This window comes from Priapulus caudatus, unplaced genomic scaffold (genome assembly GCF_000485595.1).
Source record: "Priapulus caudatus unplaced genomic scaffold, Priapulus_caudatus-5.0.1 Scaffold119, whole genome shotgun sequence".
NCBI lineage: Eukaryota > Metazoa > Priapulida > Priapulimorpha > Priapulimorphida > Priapulidae > Priapulus > Priapulus caudatus.
In genome coordinates this window covers 312,327-331,805 of record NW_014577180.1, presented here as the reverse complement: position 1 = coordinate 331,805, position 19,479 = coordinate 312,327, and the positions used below count along the sequence as shown (strand labels likewise).

General features: G+C 43.0%; 2 protein-coding genes across 2 annotated transcripts in view; one reads left to right on the top strand and one right to left on the bottom strand.

Annotated features, from left to right (window-relative positions):
- Positions 1 to 2,562, top strand: part of LOC106805571 (trigger factor-like) — a 10,238-nt gene extending 7,676 nt beyond the window's left edge. The window contains exons 2-3 of the mRNA XM_014807226.1: positions 1,942 to 2,128; positions 2,260 to 2,562. Coding sequence (XP_014662712.1) covers positions 1,942 to 2,128; positions 2,260 to 2,562 — 490 coding nt within the window. The remainder of the gene's footprint in view (positions 1 to 1,941; positions 2,129 to 2,259) is intronic.
- A 518-nt stretch (positions 2,563 to 3,080) lies between these two features.
- On the bottom strand, positions 3,081 to 15,992 carry LOC106805583 (muscle cell intermediate filament protein OV71-like). The gene is made up of 13 exons (XM_014807237.1): positions 15,463 to 15,992; positions 14,755 to 14,876; positions 13,066 to 13,141; positions 12,392 to 12,502; positions 10,731 to 10,826; positions 8,336 to 8,497; positions 7,926 to 8,051; positions 6,583 to 6,803; positions 6,145 to 6,224; positions 4,785 to 4,921; positions 4,179 to 4,286; positions 3,757 to 3,873; positions 3,081 to 3,494 (listed from the first exon to the last, which is right to left on the bottom strand). The coding sequence occupies exons 1-13, from the start codon at positions 15,868 to 15,870 to the stop codon at positions 3,462 to 3,464; spliced, it is 1,797 nt and encodes a 598-aa protein (XP_014662723.1). The 5' UTR covers positions 15,871 to 15,992; the 3' UTR covers positions 3,081 to 3,461.
- Positions 15,993 to 19,479: the final 3,487 nt, after the last annotated feature.

Sequence of the window (19,479 nt, the reverse complement as noted above, 5' to 3'; positions counted from 1 at the left end):
ATAGATAGATAGATAGATAGATAGATAGATAGATAGATAGATAGATAGATAGATAGATAGATAGATAGATAGATAAATAAATAGACAAATAGATAGATAAATAGATAGATATATTGCTCTATATATCTAAATGTGCTAACATGTATTACCAAGCGCTCTAGTGTATTTTTTTCTTCATTAAGAAAATCTCTCACGACATTGAATATTTAGATATTAAAAACCCTCACCAGTGAATATGCAATCTATTCTGTAATCGCTTTATGTAAATTAAGAACAGTACGCTTTGTTTACGTATAGCATCTTTCAGAATTATGCATCTTCCGGTATCACATAGGGCTACGATTAAAATCACTGTTACGACACTCTGGGATTAGTGATCTCCTAGACTATCATAGCGCGATTCGTCGTGCTATGCCTGTCCGGTATATATACGTTGCTACTTCAGAAAAATTGTAACTCCCCATGTATCCTAACGTAACGACACATCTCATGGTGGCATTAATCATAACAATAATTATGTGATGAAAGCAAGAATTTCACATGTTTCCCAGCCATTTTCATATTTTCTCGCCCGTTCCAATATTTACCGGTACTCGTTGAGTTGCGAGTTGAGAGTACGAGACCACTATAGTTAAGAGCATCGAGTGGCGTTCGGGCGCAACGCGTACATCGGCGGAATGCTGCAGTGTTGCGGAGATAGGCCGCACTATTGTGGTCTTGTGTGTGTGTTCTACGCAATCTCGTGGTAAGAACCCGAGAATCCCATGCAGAGTCACACGCAGGTGGTGGAATCGAGACAGAAACCCCGTAACATGACCAACGACATAATTATTTGCCATGTGCAACCAAGCAATTTTCATGAAGTAAGTGAATTCAAAATATGTATGCACAATAAGCAGGTCATATGTAGGCATCCATTAGGTACGATGAGCACTTTTAATTATGCCATGAACTGATGTAACTAAACTGGAAAGCCGTACACCAAATGCTGACATTCTGTCAAGAGCTCAAAAATTATGTGATCTTTATACTGTCAATAATATATGCACACAACATAACTCGATGGAAGCCCAAGACAGGTAGCAATGTGACATGCGAAATTAATTCTATAGACTTTAATTATATTTTCTTGCGGGGCAATTAACGGTTGCGCAACTCGTTATGCGGTAGCACTAGCTATTATCTCATGGTGACGCGGAACTTGACGACCCTCTCCTCCCTCTCTTTTGCTTCCGTTGTTACCCGACTGACGGCTGCGTGTCCGTGCAATTAGAAATAGATTTGTTCTAATTTGCCTGATCATCGCTTGACCCAAATGGCACCGCTCATTTCTTCCATGCTATTTGTGAACGCTTTACATCATCGATTAATTCGGGTATACGCTTGACAGCATAGGTTCCTGCCAAATTAATGGCTCAGGCGACCAAGCGACCTCATCTAGGTGTGTGCCGTCACCACGTGGTGCCCTATTAAGAATGGCTTAAAACACTTGTAACAAGCTCGTCACTTGTTGACATAATTGTGCCATCGCAATCTTTTTCTGCTTATTATACGGAAGCCTGTTATTGCCAGCGAGCTACCCCGAAAATCGATTCTTGCTCTGCCCTTCTAATTACTTTACTTAGTTTTCTCCGGTGCTGTCGTGGGTTTCCATTGGGTTTACCTTACATAGCAGAGAGATTTATATCCCATGTGATGCAATCTGTCATTTTCACCCGGATTATGTTACATCGTTGATGTCTGTAGTTCTTTATATGTACCGGGTGACGACTCTATAGGGTCGACTTGGGAGGTATTCATACATACACATGTCACGCACTCTCCTATCGCCAAGGTCGCTAAGAGCTTCCACTGACCTTTCCGAGCAGAGGGATTTTATAAGGGTCTGCTAAACATTGATTACTGTCACCGTCGTTACAATTGGATTTAATGTGAATGCAGGTCAGCGTTTGTCCTCGCGGATGTTGTTGCCGAAGAAACTGCATTTAAGATGCTGACACAGTGGACGATGACACCAAGGACGCTGACACATAGGACGATGGCACCAGAGACGATGACACCACGGACGCTGACAGAGAGGACGATGACACCAAGAACGATTGTACCAAGGACGCTGACACCAAAGAAGGTGATAGCAGGAACGATGACACCAATAACGATTGTACCAAGGACGCTGACACCATGAACGATGACACATAGCACGATGACACCAAGGACGCTGACACATAGAACGATGGTACCAAAGACGCTGACACATAGAACGATGACACCAAGGACGATGACACCAAAGACGATGACACCAAGGACGACGACACCACAAACGCAGACAGAGAGGACGATGACACCAAGAACGATTGTACCAAGGACGCTGACACCAAGAACGATGACAGCAAAGACGATGACAGCACGCACGATGACACCAAGACGTTGCCACCAAGGGCGGTGACACCAAGGATGATGACACCAAGGAAAGCTGACAGCAAGGATGTTGCCGCTGACAGCTTGCCGGTTGACGGCGGGTTACTTAATTCAAGGACGCCAACAATGTTAACACTATATTAAAGATTTGTTTTGTAGAGATTGTAAAAAATAAATTGTTTTTATTCACTCCTGATATTATATTATCAATGATAGTGGGAGATAAGCACTTAAAAAGAAGCTTAGCTACTCGTATTTTAATACATACATTGTCCAATAAATGAACAGCCGATGGGTGTGAGAAGTCATCAACCTTTAGCCGAAACAAGGAAAGCAATGGACACCTGCAGAACAGTGTTTTTAATACAGCGCCTGGTATATTTCGAGCACGGCACTTAATCAAATGTGCCGTAGCATAGTGCATTTTCCGTTTGTGCTTTTCTTTTTATAATTGATTTACGGTGTAGTATAATTGATCATACATCTTCCGAGCCCAGTCATAGTACATAATTATATGAAAGGCCACCGGCTTTTGTCGTTATGTATCGAAAGATATATAACTTTACTAATTAGTGATAACGTCGCGTATGGCTTCCAGGCGAAAACATGAATATGCAGTACGTCGTAGCTTGTAGTTAGTGAATGAAACACGAAGCAGCTGGTCGGTCGATTGCATGTGCATTTTAATAAAACTGAAAGAGCTTAGCTACACGTATATTAATACATACATTTTACAAATAAATGAGCCGCCGATGGGTATGAGAAGTCATTAACTCGCAGGCGAGACGAGGCAAGCAATAGACGCCCGCAAAGCAATGTTTTTAATAAGTTTTCATGCCGGTTATAATTTTGATGCAACAAATTCTCGTCTATTCATGGGTAATAGGTGAATCGTGTATAGCATATAGCGTATGGTGCGAGCTAGATATGGTATTGCATAGCAAGTATAAGATCGTACACATTTAAGATGTGACTACATCACCCTATTCCAATCACCAGAAAAAATCCATATTACAATGGAATTTAAAAAAAACAAAAAAAAATTAGGCAGTCTTCTGAGCGTGGGTAGCCTTTTCCTGGAGAAAAGAAATTCAAACAATTTATTGGCAGTGTCCTGTACGCTACAATGAAAACATTTATATTTTCTAAGGCTGCACTGCGAAATGGGGTGCGCCAATATCATCATGAAACTGAAATTTGTTTTAGAAGTTATATTCCCAATACGTGTGTGATAAATCTTAATGATTGACTTGTTTGTTAAGTGAAAGTCAGATCCTGATCCTGATCTTTACATATATATCGCAATTAATACGGTATTTAAGCAAAACGTTTTATTACCTCGTCCTTCTCAGTGTACAGCCCGGTATTTACGTTGTTACCAACTCCCCATGTGTTGCTGTCGGAGAAGACAAGCTCAAGGGGAGGACGATGAGATCCTTGACCACTGGCCCAAATCTAACGTCCAGGATACAGTACGTTAGCACACGGAATTCATAACCGCCTTTCGGTTCTGCTTCTACCAAGCTATGACTGTCTGCCTCGAACTGTGGATCACACTTGTTCGGCTTCTTGTATGACGCCATATCAAACATATCCACTTTCCTTTTGTAACGTTGTACGTAAATTTGACGTTATGTCAAGTGATTTAAAATATTCAGAGGTTGTATGTGCGCTGAGTGCGCGCCGCTATGCGTGTGTGTGTACGTTCTACTGTGTGTATGGGGGTGCGAGCGCGCACGTGCGTGTGCCTGTGCCTTTACCTTAACGTTTCTTCCAGCCTTTAGCACGTAGCGTGAAGGAAACGTGAAGACCTTCTCCTCTCTTCCATCTAGTCTCCTACGAATCTTCCAGCCGTCCAAGCTGATATCCTAAAATTATGAACAGTGCAAGCTTGTAACTACTTCATAATTGTAATAAATGTATAATTGTAATGAATACGTAGTAGTGACTGCAATTGTTAACGTATCGTGTTAATCTGCGTTGTCGCGTAATAGAAGTACTTACAAACAAAGTGCATCGGCATAAAGCTAGGTTTACACCACGAACAATGTGAGGAAACATTACGGAAAGATCAGTAGGTTTCTAAGTACAAAATTATCCGTTTATAGTTGACTATTGGTGACTATACCAGGCAATAATTCAATGAAATACTGAAACTTGAATTCCGAAATCTCACTTACACACACGTGCGCACACGGATACCTCTCTCCGTGTGTGTGTGTGTGTGTGTGTGTGTGTGTGTGTGTGTGTGTGTGTGTGTGTGTGTGTGGTTGCGTGTGTGTTGTGTGTGCGTGTAAGGGATTGCGTATATATATATATATATATATATATTATATATATATATATTTATTTCTCGGCTCCCTCACCTTGAGTTTGCTGGTATTTTCCATGGTGATGAATTTACCGTCGGGACTGACGTCAGCGAACGAAACTGGCCCCTTGCTGCTTCTCTGGAACGTAGTCTTAGAGCTCGACTCGCTCGATACAACCTTCATGCTGGAGCCTGCGTGTATGAAAGTATCGATACCGGTTTTAATGCGAAGCCCACCGGACACTGGATCAATAAAATAGCAGAAGAAAAATACACAGTATCATGACGCCATACTCTTTATAAACCGTAATTATGAAATAAATAAAATATCATCCACTTGCAAGGGGTAAATTGACCCGCCTTTGAATGCCAGCGTTCTAGCAGCATTGCGGCTTCAGCAGGTAGACGGAGAAGGAAATCTAGCTAACCGTTTTTCTGACTGCGTTCGTAATTTGCACGACTATGTACACGTGTTGAACGATAACCGGCTGTTTGTCGTCACGGAGGTTGATCAGTAAAGGCAAACGAAAAGACGCTCCTGTTGACGCAATTTAGATCGTAATTGAAAGCGAGGCGCAAGCCCACTGCCACACCATGCAATATCGCACGACAGGCGTGTAGTAACGAAATATTCGATCTAATACTGCCGGATTTTTCACCGGTAATGAATAATGTGAGTTTTACCGTTAGTAAATATTTAATATTTGTCAAGTATACCATGAAGGAAAACGCACATTATGATAATATTCAGTGGAAGGCGCGATACCAACATCTAAATGACATTCAAAGACAATGAATGTTGACGAATGCTGGATGTTTCTAGTTGGCGTCTCGATAACCACCCAGGCCATCCTTAAAAAAATTATATGTTTGCTGTCCTCCAACCGACCCACAAAAATAGCCGCGACCCCAAAGTTTTTTTTGACATTTTGGATTCCATATTTCTTTTTTCTTTTTTTTAAACATTTTTTATAGTTAAGTCTGAAACACAAAGCATGTGTGGCAAACATAAGGACAGACTTAAAATAACTATTATGCCTCACAAAAAAAAGAAGACCTACCTACCCACTAAAAAATCATGGGTCGGGGGACAGCAAACATAGATTTTTTTAAGGATGGCCCCGGTACGCCGAGCACAGCGCATTATTTTTACATCATTGGCAAATGTAACACCTTACTAAGCCTTTCAGCCGTTGAACGGGAGAAAAGGATAACACAGACGACCCCATTAAATGCCGCAGTCGCGATTTTCATTTCGACTGACAACACATGAAGATGACATCGCCAGAAATTGAAGAAACTTGAAACTTGATTATCGGTTAACAATTGCGTACAAATGGAAGTCTTTTATTATCTTTTATAAGATCTTTTTATGCATGAACAGTTTCACACACCCCTGAATATCGTAGACTTACCACCTATGCTAGACGAACCAGATTCCCTCTGCTCCATGTAGCTACGCACCCGGGTTTGTGTCTGTGGAGTCATGGCAAGTCTATAACATGAAAATACCGCGGTTATTGGCGTGTGACCAACCGGTTCCGTATCCATCACCCTTCGCCAGTTCTACCTCTTCATCGAACAATTCTACTCCTCCATGTACACTTCCTTCTTCTCCCCATCCTCCTCTTTGTCATTGGCCTCATCCTACTCATACACCACTACCACCATCCTCTCCATCATTCCCCCTTCTCTTCCCCTCCTCCTCCTCTTCTGCCCTTTCCCCATCCTACTTCTTCTTGTCATTTATCTCCTTTTTCTCCTGTACTATTCTGTCTCTTCCCCCCTCCTGTTCCTCCGCATCCGTCTGATTCCTCTTTTCCACCCTCTCCTTCTCGCGCTCCTTATCGCACCTATTCTCCTCGCCCTCGAGTAGGCGGCGGTAGGCGGCGATCTCGGCATCTAGTCTCAGCTTAGTGTCCATCAGTTCCTTGAGTTCGAACAGCTGAGCGGCCATCTTCTGCTGCATCTCCTCGAGCTCTGCATCCCGCTGCGCCAGCGTCGCCTGGTAGTTACGCGTCTCCTGGTCAACTAGCATCTCCAGCTCGTGCACGCGCGCCTCCAGGTTCCCATTCTAACAGCAAGAAACATAACAATGATTTCGTGAATGTTCGACATTGACTGCATACGGTTTCAATTCTAGCGGCGAAATCAACGGGATCTTCTGAAATCTTTGCAGCTACGCCTTAAGCTTGTTAGGATAGAAAAGAAAGATATTTTGCACTTATCACATTATCTGAGAACGGTGTTTTTTCTTATATAATAATATGGAAAGCCGGGTATCCTTGGATATACGGCACTGATTTCTGGCAAGCAATTTCACGTGATTTTGGATTAGTATATGTTGACCATGCCAACTAAGAGTGAACTGAACAGAGGAAAGCGATCAATAAATTGTGATAATATACATCTTGTTTGAAAGTGATTTTTCTACATGACGCAGTATGCACGTAATGTTCGAAACAAATGTTTGCATATATGACATCATAGCGCATCCACGTGTGAAACCTGTTGCAATTTTCTCCAACAATGAATGCGGATAGGAGTCACTGAAACATATGCCGATAATAACTGTGTGTGGCGATCATTTTACACAGAGTAAAAACACTGTGTATAATAATCTTTGATATTAGAATGACTTTATCCTATATATGCGGTTTTAAAGTATGTATCAGCGCGGGCGTGCGTGTGCGTGTGTGCGTGCGCGTGCCAGCGTACGCATGTGTGCGCCTGCGTTCGTGCGTATATGGTTGTGTTTATGTGTGTGTAGCCTATGTATGTGTGTGTGTGTGTGTGTGTGTGTGTGTGTGTGTGTGTGTGTGTGTGTGTGTGTGTGTGGCATGTGTTGTATTGTGTGATGTGTGTGTGTCCACCTGTGTGTGTGTGCTCTGTGTGTGTGTGGACAGGGCGTTGTGGTGTGGATGTGATGTATGTGTTTGTGATGTGTGTGTGTCCCTGTGTGTGTCCGCTCTGTGTGTGGTCGTGTGCTGTGTGTTGACATGTGTGTGCTCGCTGTGTGTGTTGTGTTTTCTGTGTGTGTGTGGGTCGTGGCGTGGGTGTTTGTGTGTGTGTCTGTTTTGTGTATGTGTATGTCGTGTGTGCCTGTGTGTGTGTTGTGTGTGCACCTGGTGTGTGTGTGTGTGTGTGTGCGTGTGTGTGTGTGTTTGTTTGTGCGTGTGTGCGAGCGTATGTGTACCTCGTTACGGAGACGTAGGATCTCGTTGTTGATCTCAGTGAGACGGGTACGGGCGCGGCGAGCCTCTTCCTGTGCGGCGCTCGTGTCCTTGTCTTTACGAGTAGTCACCTCAAGCATCTCTTGTAGCTAGTAGCAAACACGAAGGTCGTTAATCAATAACTAGTTAGCCGTACCGAGGAAACGTTTCGCGGCAGAACAACGAGTGATGATTTCAAATGAGGACATAGTGTCAAATAATGACATATTGTCAAACGAGGAGTGCCGTTTATAAAGACTGTTCGAGGATTTTCAAAAAGCGTCATTACTATTAGTTCGAATTACCTGATCGATTACATTCACATTCCTATTCGGCACCATTAAAGTCTATTTCGATTGGCTACAAATATAAAATATGTACAGTCGCTATTCACCTTTGACTTGTACCAGTTATCTGAGTCCGGTCTTTCCATCTGAGCCATGTTCTCGTACTCCGTGCGAATGTCACGGATAGCGAGTGTAAGCTCATTGCGGAACATGTTCTTGTAGTCCTGATCAGAATCTCTCGTCAGCTGATCCATGAGTTCCTTCACCTCCTGTTAAGAAACCAAACAGTGGAAAGGTGGCTGAATACTGAATCCCTTCGCAGACAACAATGTTGCAGAGACGTCTTCACGAAACGGTCGGTTGATTTCAATTGGCTTCAAGTTAGCCCGCGCACGGTTCACATTCGGCGCTGCACCGTGTGCGGGGGCCTTAAGAAGGCGCTTGGCATTCGAGCAACGTAACCTAACTTATAACTCCCGCTGATTCTAACAGATACGATTCTCAGGGTAGTTCTTCTCTTCCGCCAGAAAATAAACATATCCTGGAGGGAGTATAAAACTCTCCGTAACGGTAAAAAGTGAAGTCCTTAACACGCTCATAGCATATAAGTTTGGAACTTTAATTCGTGATTGTAATGCACCGTATTCCAGTGATCTAGATGCAGGGATGAGATTGGATAATTTAATTTTCAGCTGAAATTTTAATTAGCAAACAGAGGAGCGAGCAATGCGAGGACCGTAGGTCATCGCCATGCTAGGGGGGTCCGGGGGCATGCTCCCCCGGAATTTTTTTAAAAGAATGGTGCAATTTGGTGCATTCTAAGCTATTCTGAACAAATTATAGGAGACTCTTGAATCACCTTTTCAAGTTGTCAAAAGGAACAAACGAACTATAATAGGAAATCAGGGGGCTGAAAATAGGGCAAGTTTTTTTTATTAAATGTCTAGACATAATGATATTTTTCTGTTTCCACCCGTCGCTTGCATTGTTTTACTCAGACATAAGCTGCCTTGCTGCGACCAGATTTGAATGAAAAAAACACAATGCGAATGGAACAATCAGTGCATAGTCATGCACACAACCAAACTGCATGCAGCGCCCTCTTTCGCACACTCAATATACCACTGCCACAATGCTAGCACTATTTTTCAAGTGGGCGGAGCTCCGGGGAAATCCAGCAAATGGCAATCCAACGGCCGCGAAGTCGCCGTCGAACAAAAACATTAGAAATTTCTATGATTTGCATGTTTGTTGGTGGACAAATTTAGATGTTTTAAGCTGAATACGCAAAAATGCATCAAAGACAATGTTCGAGAATTAGGTATATTGGCAAGCATCCGAAAAATTCATGATAAATATTAAATAAACACGTGAACTTAGTTTAGTGAACAGCGTAATGATTTGAAAGTAGTAAATGGGCGCACTATTTCGTATCACTATTTTATCAAATTTCTCATAAAATAATGGTCGGATTTTTAATATCTTTGCAACTTTTATTAGTCCAAATCTTATTACATAGGATACGAGTAACGTGGCTGCTGTAAAACTTGTAGTTAAAAAGCGTTACAAATTGTAACCGAAATCCACTTGTGGCAGTGGTAGAATGAGCCTATGAGCGAGAGCGCCATCTGTCGTGGAGTTTGGCACACAACATGCACGCAGCAACATGTAAACCCGGCCCCCAGGCCAGGCTTGGTCGTTACGTGATCAGCTACCTCAAATGTCTGCCCCTATACTGCAGCCTGTGAACGAGGATTTTCTTTTCTGGCACGCAAAAACAGATACACTGTATACTTCGCTGTCAGCCTACTGTCTACACTCTACAGTCTACAGTCAGGTGCTGTTGAGGGTATATAATTTAAATTGTTACATTGTTACCCCCCTCCCAATTTTCTCAACGAATTTAGACGTTTCACAAAATCGACCCCTGGGACTTTCAAATCCGCGGATTTCCGCGGATCTGCGGAAGAATCTCATCCCTGTAGATGACACTATAAAGATTTCGCCCGTGATAAAATTTTCGAAATCATTTCATAGCAATTACAATTTGAATAACTTTAATAATTAAATTTATGGTTTTATTGAATGGTCTTCGTATATAGATGTGTCATGAACTCTAATCTACTAAAACATTTATCATTGCTAATGCTTGAAAAGACTCTATCTAGTTAGCTATTCGCGGAACGGGTTCTTAAATTACCCCCTTCTTCAATGCGCATCCTCATGCATATTCCAGTAATAACCACTGGGTGGAAGAGTGAGTCAAAACACATTCCGCTGAGAAAGTCGTGAATATCGATCAAGAATTTTGTGATTCGGTGAAAATCGTTCGTCGTGCTATAACGATAGTCTATCGTCCATGTTTCGCGCGTATTATTATTATGATTTGTTTTGCGTATATATTAGAGATATGAACACATATCTACACATATTTTATCTAGCCACGGCTGCTAGCAAACCGCGTATCCTGAGAGTACATACGTGACGCATGCGTATACGTACGGTAGAATGAAGCTGATTCATGAAGTCCAGCTCTTCCTGCAGGCTCTGCAATTTGTTTTCCATTTCCACACGCAAGAGCATCTCTTCCTCGTTTGTCTAAAAATAGAAATTCAGAAGGACGCCTCATTTTAGATGCATCGCCTTTAGCACATTGATCTTATTTGATATATTTACAACTAGGCGCTTCCGGGCTTAGAGTGCAACAACTCCAACTTCACGTTGCCTTGATCAGCAGATCTTGCTACGTACGTTTCTCGCGTTTTAAGCGTGATAAATGACACGGTAACTATCCCGCTTAAAACGATCTAAACATGTTCATTGTAATGCAAATTATATGCGAGATAAAATAATTATACAATCGTTCTAATTTACATAATACATCGTACATAATTTCTTCATTCATAATTCATATTCCCCACATACGCCGATCGGCCCGCGCGCGAGTGAAATAACATTATGCTTGTTACGTCAATATTTAGAGGCCATGTTGTAGGATTGAAAAACAGGGGGTTGTGACGTTCCGACTCAACCGATCGGGACTCTTTCAGGGAATGCACGAAACTGTCGATAAGTAGCAATCGCGCAGTGTAATACAAGCGACCATAAATCTCGGTGAGCGACGCTCCGTTTCGTGGTGGCGTAATGCATCGGTTATATTATGTTATCGCGCATATATTATGACGCCACAACAGGCTGCGCACGACCACTGCGGTACTCTTACGTTAATGAAGATGCGTCTCCTAAATTTTTCACCTGTCTTCGAATGAATTACAGCTTTTTTTTTATTATTTCTCAACTTAGCTATGAAGTACAAATGAACCAGCGTATAGCTGTGGACTTTCTCTCTAACAGAGCAGCCCATTCCGGGGATTTAATTTTAATTAAAAGCAGCTACGTTTACATTTTTGCTCAGAATTAAGATGGACACACTGTAAGGTAGTATGATCTCTTAAATTTATTACGGGCATGAATGAAATTACACGCAGCGCGTCGTTAACATGGGCATCGGCTGTCATTTTAACAAAATCCTGAAAACCTCACAGAAAGATAATTAAATCTTATCACAATTTAAAGTGGCCTTCGTATGAAATGGTTGGCATATATTTATTGCTATATCTTGAGGTGATAATCAGTCAGCGTAGTTATTAAGATATCAACAATTTTACAACTGGCTGCTGCATTTCGATGTGTACTTAGGGCATGTCTGGCCATTGGAGATTACAAAAGGAAAAGTTAGTTTTCAAAACAAGTCAAACTGCCCCGTTTCCTCGTAAGTCGCAAAAATCACGCAACTTAAAAAACCAAACGGATTTTGGTAAGCGGCCATTTGAATATCACGCGACAAAGACCGTAGCTATAAATGATCCTCAAGGAGGAAAAGGAATCCTTAAGAGAAAAAACGTGCGAAGCATGTTAAATGACTTCCAACTCATTAACAAGTAGGTTAGCGGCCGTCTTTCTATAACCGTGAAGCATTTTGGCAAAAAGCCGCCCTCTTCAAAATAGTCGTGCCTTATGTGAATACCTGTCAAATGTCTATACGATGGAAGCATTGCGGTTTTAATATACCCGGCCGGTATGCATATTATACGTTCAACGCCAAACTCCATGACAACGTCGTTGGTACAGCAGTTTGGAGATTTCTGCCCCACTATACTTACACCGCGGAGGTTGGCGAGATCGGCGGTATACTTGGCAATCTCTTTCTTGTAGCGATCCAAGTCACCGTCCAATCCATCGAACTTCTTCGACAGCCCGTTGAACTCACTATCCTGCGAATAGGAGCAAAGAATTTTATTAATATTTTTTCTCTTCCTCCTCTTCTTTCTCCTCCCCCTCCTCCTCTCTCTCTCTCTCTCTCTCTCTCCTCTCTCTCTCTCTCTCTCTCTCTCTCTCTCTCTCTCTCTGCCTTCTTTGCTCTATCTCTCTTGTACTACGCAACCGTTTCTCGCGTGCGGTAACAAAACCGCGATTCAGTTCCTTTGACTACACGCGTTACAAACACGAGATACAACACATCTACTATAACCTTTACCATGGGTGCTTTAAGCCGCGCATAACAGGCTTAGCGTATAATTAGTAATAGGATACATATCCAGATTAATTTTGCGCGCCGGTGATTGTAGTTTTTGCGATTAGCGCATCAATCACGTGCTCACTTTACGATACTTTCGCTACATGGACGTGTATCCGGTTACTTTATCGGGCATAGCTATAGTGCTAGTTTCATCGACCACAGAAATCTGCACGGGAAAATTACCAACTTGTTAATTGAGACATCCAGCGTCTATAGCGTTAAGTTGCCTATAGAGCTGCTGTAGATGTAGGATCGTACCTTTTCGGATAATTGCAGCTCGAGTCTCATTAAGCGATCTTTCTCGTTGCCCCGCAGCCGATTCAGTTCATCGTACCTAATGATGTCAGCACATTCACGTGATTATCAAGGGAATTCTTAATTAACTTTGCGTCAACAAATTTCTGATATCACATCGTTCACTGTGATACACATAAGAACGCGATATAATTCATATGTAATAACAACAACATCAACAACGATATTAATAATAATAATAATAATAATAATTATTATTATAGAAATGTTAAGCCATACAGAACGGCGTATGTGTGTGTGTGTGCGCGTGCGTGCGCGCGCGCGTGTGCCTGTGTGCGTGAGTGCGAGCGTGTGTGCGTGTGTTAATTCGTTGTTATTTCTTCTATATATATCATAGTTTAATAAACATGTATAAAAATTAATGTTAGATGCATTTAACGTCGGATTCGGACGTTTTAAGGCACGGCAAGTTGTCTAATTAAACATATGGGACACCTTTGTAAAGTCATCCGTATAAGAACAATATATATATATATATATATATATATATATATATTATATACCCCAGAAGTTCTATTTATCGAACACTGGGTTTACGATAACCAGTTAGACATGCATGAGCGAACACGCTATTCAACACGGTCACATCATTGCGTTTGGTCAATCATGCGCGCTGCACTTCACACCGGATTAAACAATAGAGCGCACAGAGCCGCAATTCATATGCGCGGGACATCTCCTGACGGACAACCTCCTTCTATTATGACACATATACGCGCTTGGAGAAACTTGTGTTCGAGAGTACAAAGCGTGCGCGACCCGCGCGAAATGTATAGAAATTTACAAGGTGTTCCACGCCAGTAAACTAGGTTAAACGGCGAGGGTGCTGAAACGCGGTAAGCGGACACTCTCTCGACGTTACGTCAGTTACCTCACACTCGCGCACGTTCATTTATTGCGGCCGCACCCATGTGCAGCCACATTCTTTAGGCGAGCAGGTTATGCAAGTTACAAACAGCGGAGTCTAATCACAGGCACTTGAAGCGTTTCAATAAAATATAATGCTAACTAAATACGAAATCTATTTACTTAGTACAAAATTCTTAATGTTTCTATACTATACTAGCCAGGCCTACTCTCTTTCACCTACGGCTACACCGCCGATAGTTTCCAACCACTGCATTACCGGCTGCCATTGCTCTCGCGGCGCGACTGTTGCACGCTTGCACTAATATAGAGAGTGCAATATATATTATATATTAGTGCAAGCGTGCAACAGTCGCGCCGCGAGAGCAATGGCAGCCGGTAATGCAGTGGTTGGAAACTATCGGCGGTGTAGCCGTAGGTGAAAGAGAGTAGGCCTGGCTAGTATAGTAATAGAAACATTAAGAATTTTGTACTAAGTAAATAGATTTCGTATTTAGTTAGCATTATATTTTATTGAAACGCTTCAAGTGCCTGTGAGTCTAATGATCAGCGCGACCAATTTGATCATCGACTCTGAGATTTATTCCGTCAGTTAGCCCCACATAAAAAAAAAATATTGATTACTTTTCGATGAATGTCGAGACCTATCACTTTATCATTAATTTTGCTACTGCTGCTTTCACGTTGGCTCACAACGAGGGATATACAGGCCCTGGACACGGCGATCGACGCAAGGCCTGCGATCATACAGAATAATGAACTTACTTGCGCTTGTATTCATCAATTTCCTCTTCCAGCTTGACGTTGCGAATCTCCACGCGGGCCTTGTCTTTGGTGGTGTCATCGATAAGTCGGCGTGCCTCCTTCAGCTCTTGCTCGAATGTCGCCTGCGAGAATTAAATCATGCACGATGTACGATACAAGACGCCGTCGCCAGAGCGCGATGTGCAAATAATCGACGCCCAAACAAAACGCTTGAAGCGCATATATGACTTCTGGTTTAGGGCGAGTCGAGGCTAAGCCATTCTAGTTTTCATGACCGCGCCCATCTATGGAAACAGTCCGCGTAGCAACCAATCCGGTTTATAATTGCGTGGACTATATTGTATCGGCGAAAAGGCTTGTATGTGAAATGTCTAAGAGAATGGAGTGAAAAGGGAAGGGAGAGCGAGAGAGAGAGAGAGAGAGAGAGAGAGAGAGAGAGAGAGAGAGAGAGAGAGAGAGAGAGAACGGTATGTGTGTGCGTGAGAGAGGGTAAAAAGAGATTGACACAGAGGTGTGTGTCTGTAGGAGAGAGAGAGAGAGAGAAAAAAAGGGAGAGAGAGCGAGACAGAGAGAGAGAGGAATTAAGTTAGAGATGGTAGGTAATAGAAGAGGAGAGGGTGACGATCGATCGAGCAGGAGACAGAGGTTTACAAAGACATGACAGTGATCAGACATGCTCTCTTTGCCCCTACCTTTTCCACACCTTACCTTGATGTTGATGGAGAGCTTTTCCAGCTTGCTCCTGTACTCCATAATCTCGTCGATCAGCTTCCGGTTCTGCTGCTCCAGGAACCGGACGCGCTCGATGTAGGTCGCGAAGCGGTCGTTGAGTTCCTGCAGCTCCCGCTTCTCCTCCCGCCGGTGCTCGACGACATCGTGCGGAGAGTTGGTGATCTCCAGATCGCCGGATAGACCTCCGAGAGCGGCCGAGCCATACGAGCGGGAGCTGTAGGAGTAGCTGGAGCCGCCGCCGCCGCCGCCGCTGTTCGCCGAGCGGATCGTGCTGCGGCGCGGCGTGATGTGAGAGGAGTAAGCTCCGCCGATGTCGTCGATGTCGCTGCTGATGTTAGTCGTGCGGATGGTCCGCTTGGTCGTGACGGTCTCTGTCTCAGCCATCGTTGTTAATGTTACTTCGGATATGATAGGCGAGGGCTGGTAGGCGAGGAGCTCGGCAAGCTGAGAGCGAGGACAGGCGCGGCACTCAGAGACAGGTACAAGTAAGCGGCGGCGGGGCTGGGCAGCGGGATATAAGCTCGGGTCGCATCGGGGCGTTGGCTTGAGTTCCTTCACGCGCCGCTAGCCGCGCGTGAAGAGGCTCATGAGGCGGTGACTCAGCCAGTCACAGATATTCCCTGCACACACGCGTGTGTTACGAGATCTTCAGCGAAGGCAGAGTTTGAACAAAGCGATTGACATTTTTAGTTGATGATAATGTAAGCGATGCAGTAGCTATGTAGGCGTAGAGGTAGAGATCAGAGCTACAAGCTCTATAACGTGTCGAATAGCATTACATCATACGAGCGTGGGAGCGCTAACATTCGTCCCGCGAAGAACTCTGATGTGTACCATGCGTTTGGAACCCCTATGCTGTCGAACAAGGTTGAAATTTTCTTATCCGAGCAACCGCCTATCTGCCCAAGGCAAGACCAGGTTTCTTCGACGTTGATATATCCTGTTATAGGGTTGAGTCAGCGTCTGTAGACAGACGGCATTCCGGAGCGTTTCGGCGCTGCCCTTCATTGTGGGTAACAATCATAATGTCGCCGTATATTTATCGTCTGCGAAGCTAAAAAGCCTCAATCCCCTGCACACACGCGTGTGTTATGAGATGTTTAGCGAAGGCTGAGTTTAAACAAAACGATTGACATTTTAGTTAATGTCAATGATAATGTAAGCGATGCAGTATAGCTATATGTACGCGTAGGGGTAGAGATCAGAGCTACAAGCTCTAACGTGTCGAATAGTATTACATCATACGAGCGTGGGATCGCTAACATTCGTCCCGCGAAGAACTCTGATGTGTACTATGCGTTTAGAACCCCTATGTTGTCGAACCAGTTTTAGCTTTTCTTATTCGAGCAACCGCCTATCCGCCCGAAGCAAGACCAGGTTTCTTCGGCGTTGATATATCCTGTTATAGGGTTGAGTCAGCGACTGTAGACAAACGGCATTCAAGAGCGTTTCAGCGCGGCCCTTCCTTGTAGGGAACAATCATCCTGTCGCCTTATTCATCGTCTGCACATCGAAAAAAAGCTTTTTCTTACGTAGAAAAATATTTGGGAATAGGGAAAATCCTACATTTGGAAGATTTTTTTTGTTTTTAAGCTTCCCTTACAAAAACTTAAGCAATCCACAAGCGATCAACGAGTGCTTCAAATAAGCACTCAATGGTGCAGAGGATCGCTTATCTGATTGCTTATTAAGCAATCAGGACCGATCATTGATTGCTTAATAAGCAATCGGGACCAATCATCGATTGCTTGGGACCGATCATCGATTGCTTAATAAGCAATCGGGACCGATCTTCGATTGCTTAATCAGCAATCGGGACTGATCTTCGATTGCTTAATAAGCAATCGGGACCCTATCATATAGCCATAAGCAATGAGCCATCGGGTACCTATCATTGATTGCTTACCCGATCAGTCCCGATTGCTTATTAAGCAATCGACGATCATTTAAGCTATCCTCTGCACCATTGAGCGCTTATTTTAAGCAATCATTGATCTCTTGATCAGTCCCAAGAGATCGACGATTGCTTATGACGAAATCCAAGAGCTCTCAGGACCAATCACTGATCATTTAAGCAATCGCTGATTACTTGAAAATGGCTTGACTTTTCCCTAACTCAAACTATAAACCTACTCGGCTTATATACGTGTGTAAAAACAGATAAATTAATCTATGGTGTATAACCTTTCGCTTTCAATATTTTGCATCTGAACTGACAATCAATCCCAAACAACTAGTGTAAGCTAGCTAATTAATTAAATAATTAAATTATTAATTTATTAATTTTTAGGCTGGAGATTTATTAATCGTGAATTAATTTCCAACGGCATTATTTTGTGGGAAAGCGACGCATGCGCAAATGGACTACCGTACCCGTAGCCTCGAGACATTAAGGTACGGCTACCGTATCCGTAGCCACTGCGTTACTGTTACTTTATTTGCTACTTAAATATAACGTTCTTGAACGTGGCTCTGATAACGTTAAAAAACCCTACAGAATTACGTTAATATAACGCCATTATTTACGTTCTTATTACGTTATTTTCTACTTGAATATAACGTTCTTGTACGTGGTTCTGATAACATAAAGATATCTCGGCACAATCACGTAAGTATAATGTCAGTATACAAAAATAGTTTCATTCAATTATATTAACAATTGAAATATGCACTTTACAATGATGATATTTAGATCACATAAAATAATAACACCACATTGATACATGATATAAAAGTATAAAATGTAGCTAAACACGTAGGAATGTACATATCACTTAAAAAGTTGATTTGATATATATGAATTATAAACATGCTGTTATTAGAAGTTATATGCTTTATACTAGAAATATTTATACATGATATACAGAGATGCTACAGGGCCGGCTAGGTTACCTATACGCTATAGCTTTCCCCCACCGCACCTACATCCCCCAGTTTCTTTTTCCGCCTCCTCTATCATCCCATCCACCCACCTTCTCCACTTCCCCTCCTGCTCCACATCCCCCTTTTCGACCTTTCCTATATCTCTCACTTCTCCTCCTCTTCCTTCACATAGCTCGATCTCCATTACCCCAAGGGCCGGACACTCACCCAGGCGACCCATCGCCGACGCCATCTGGCGCGATGCATGCCGCGCCAGTCCGTCGACGAACCAGGCGATTTCATCGGGCGACTTGGCGAGGCCGACTTCTTGCGCGCTGGCGGCAGTGCGACCTTGGTTGATGAACTCTGAGTTTGGCGATGAATTGAACATCGCGCGCGATGTGGCATCGCGGCAGTCGGGACACACCCAGCGATAGCATCGGCGAGTAATATCAAAACGTTTGATCTGTGTCGATGCCATCGGCCGATGGCAATCGGCGATCTGCTCAATCGCGGCGAGTGAGTGGACACAGCGCAGGCGATTTTCACGACGAGCGATGCCATCGGCCGATGGCATCGCCCGATGGGCATCGCTGGTGGGTCCGGGCCCTTACCGCCATTATCCGCCCCCCTTTTTTATGTACAGCGCGACTGCCGAGTATATATACCGCCAAATTCCCACAAATCTAGTAAGACTTTTGATAAAAAAACTACAATGAAAATAGTATCTAAGTTATAACTTTATTCCACGCAGAGTTCTGTTAGTGAGAGTTTATGGCATGGCTAACGTTATTCAAGTTTGGGAACTTTATTTTACAACAGACATCCAAACAGCTATACCTAAACTTTCAAAGTACTGTTTCTATTTTTTATAGGTGCATATATATGTGCAGGCAAACGTTTTGTTCTCTAACCATGGATAAAACGTTAAATATTGCTAATGTCACGTCATGACTAACGTTTTTAATGGTTAGACAAGTTGATAAATAACGTTTATTTTCACCACCATATAACGTCAAACATAAGTAGACTTCGGCTTAACACCTGACTTGGCTAGGGTTGTGCTTCAGAACGAGATCCAGGACCTAATTAAATAAATGACTGATTGATTCTGGCTGTTTAAAGTCACTG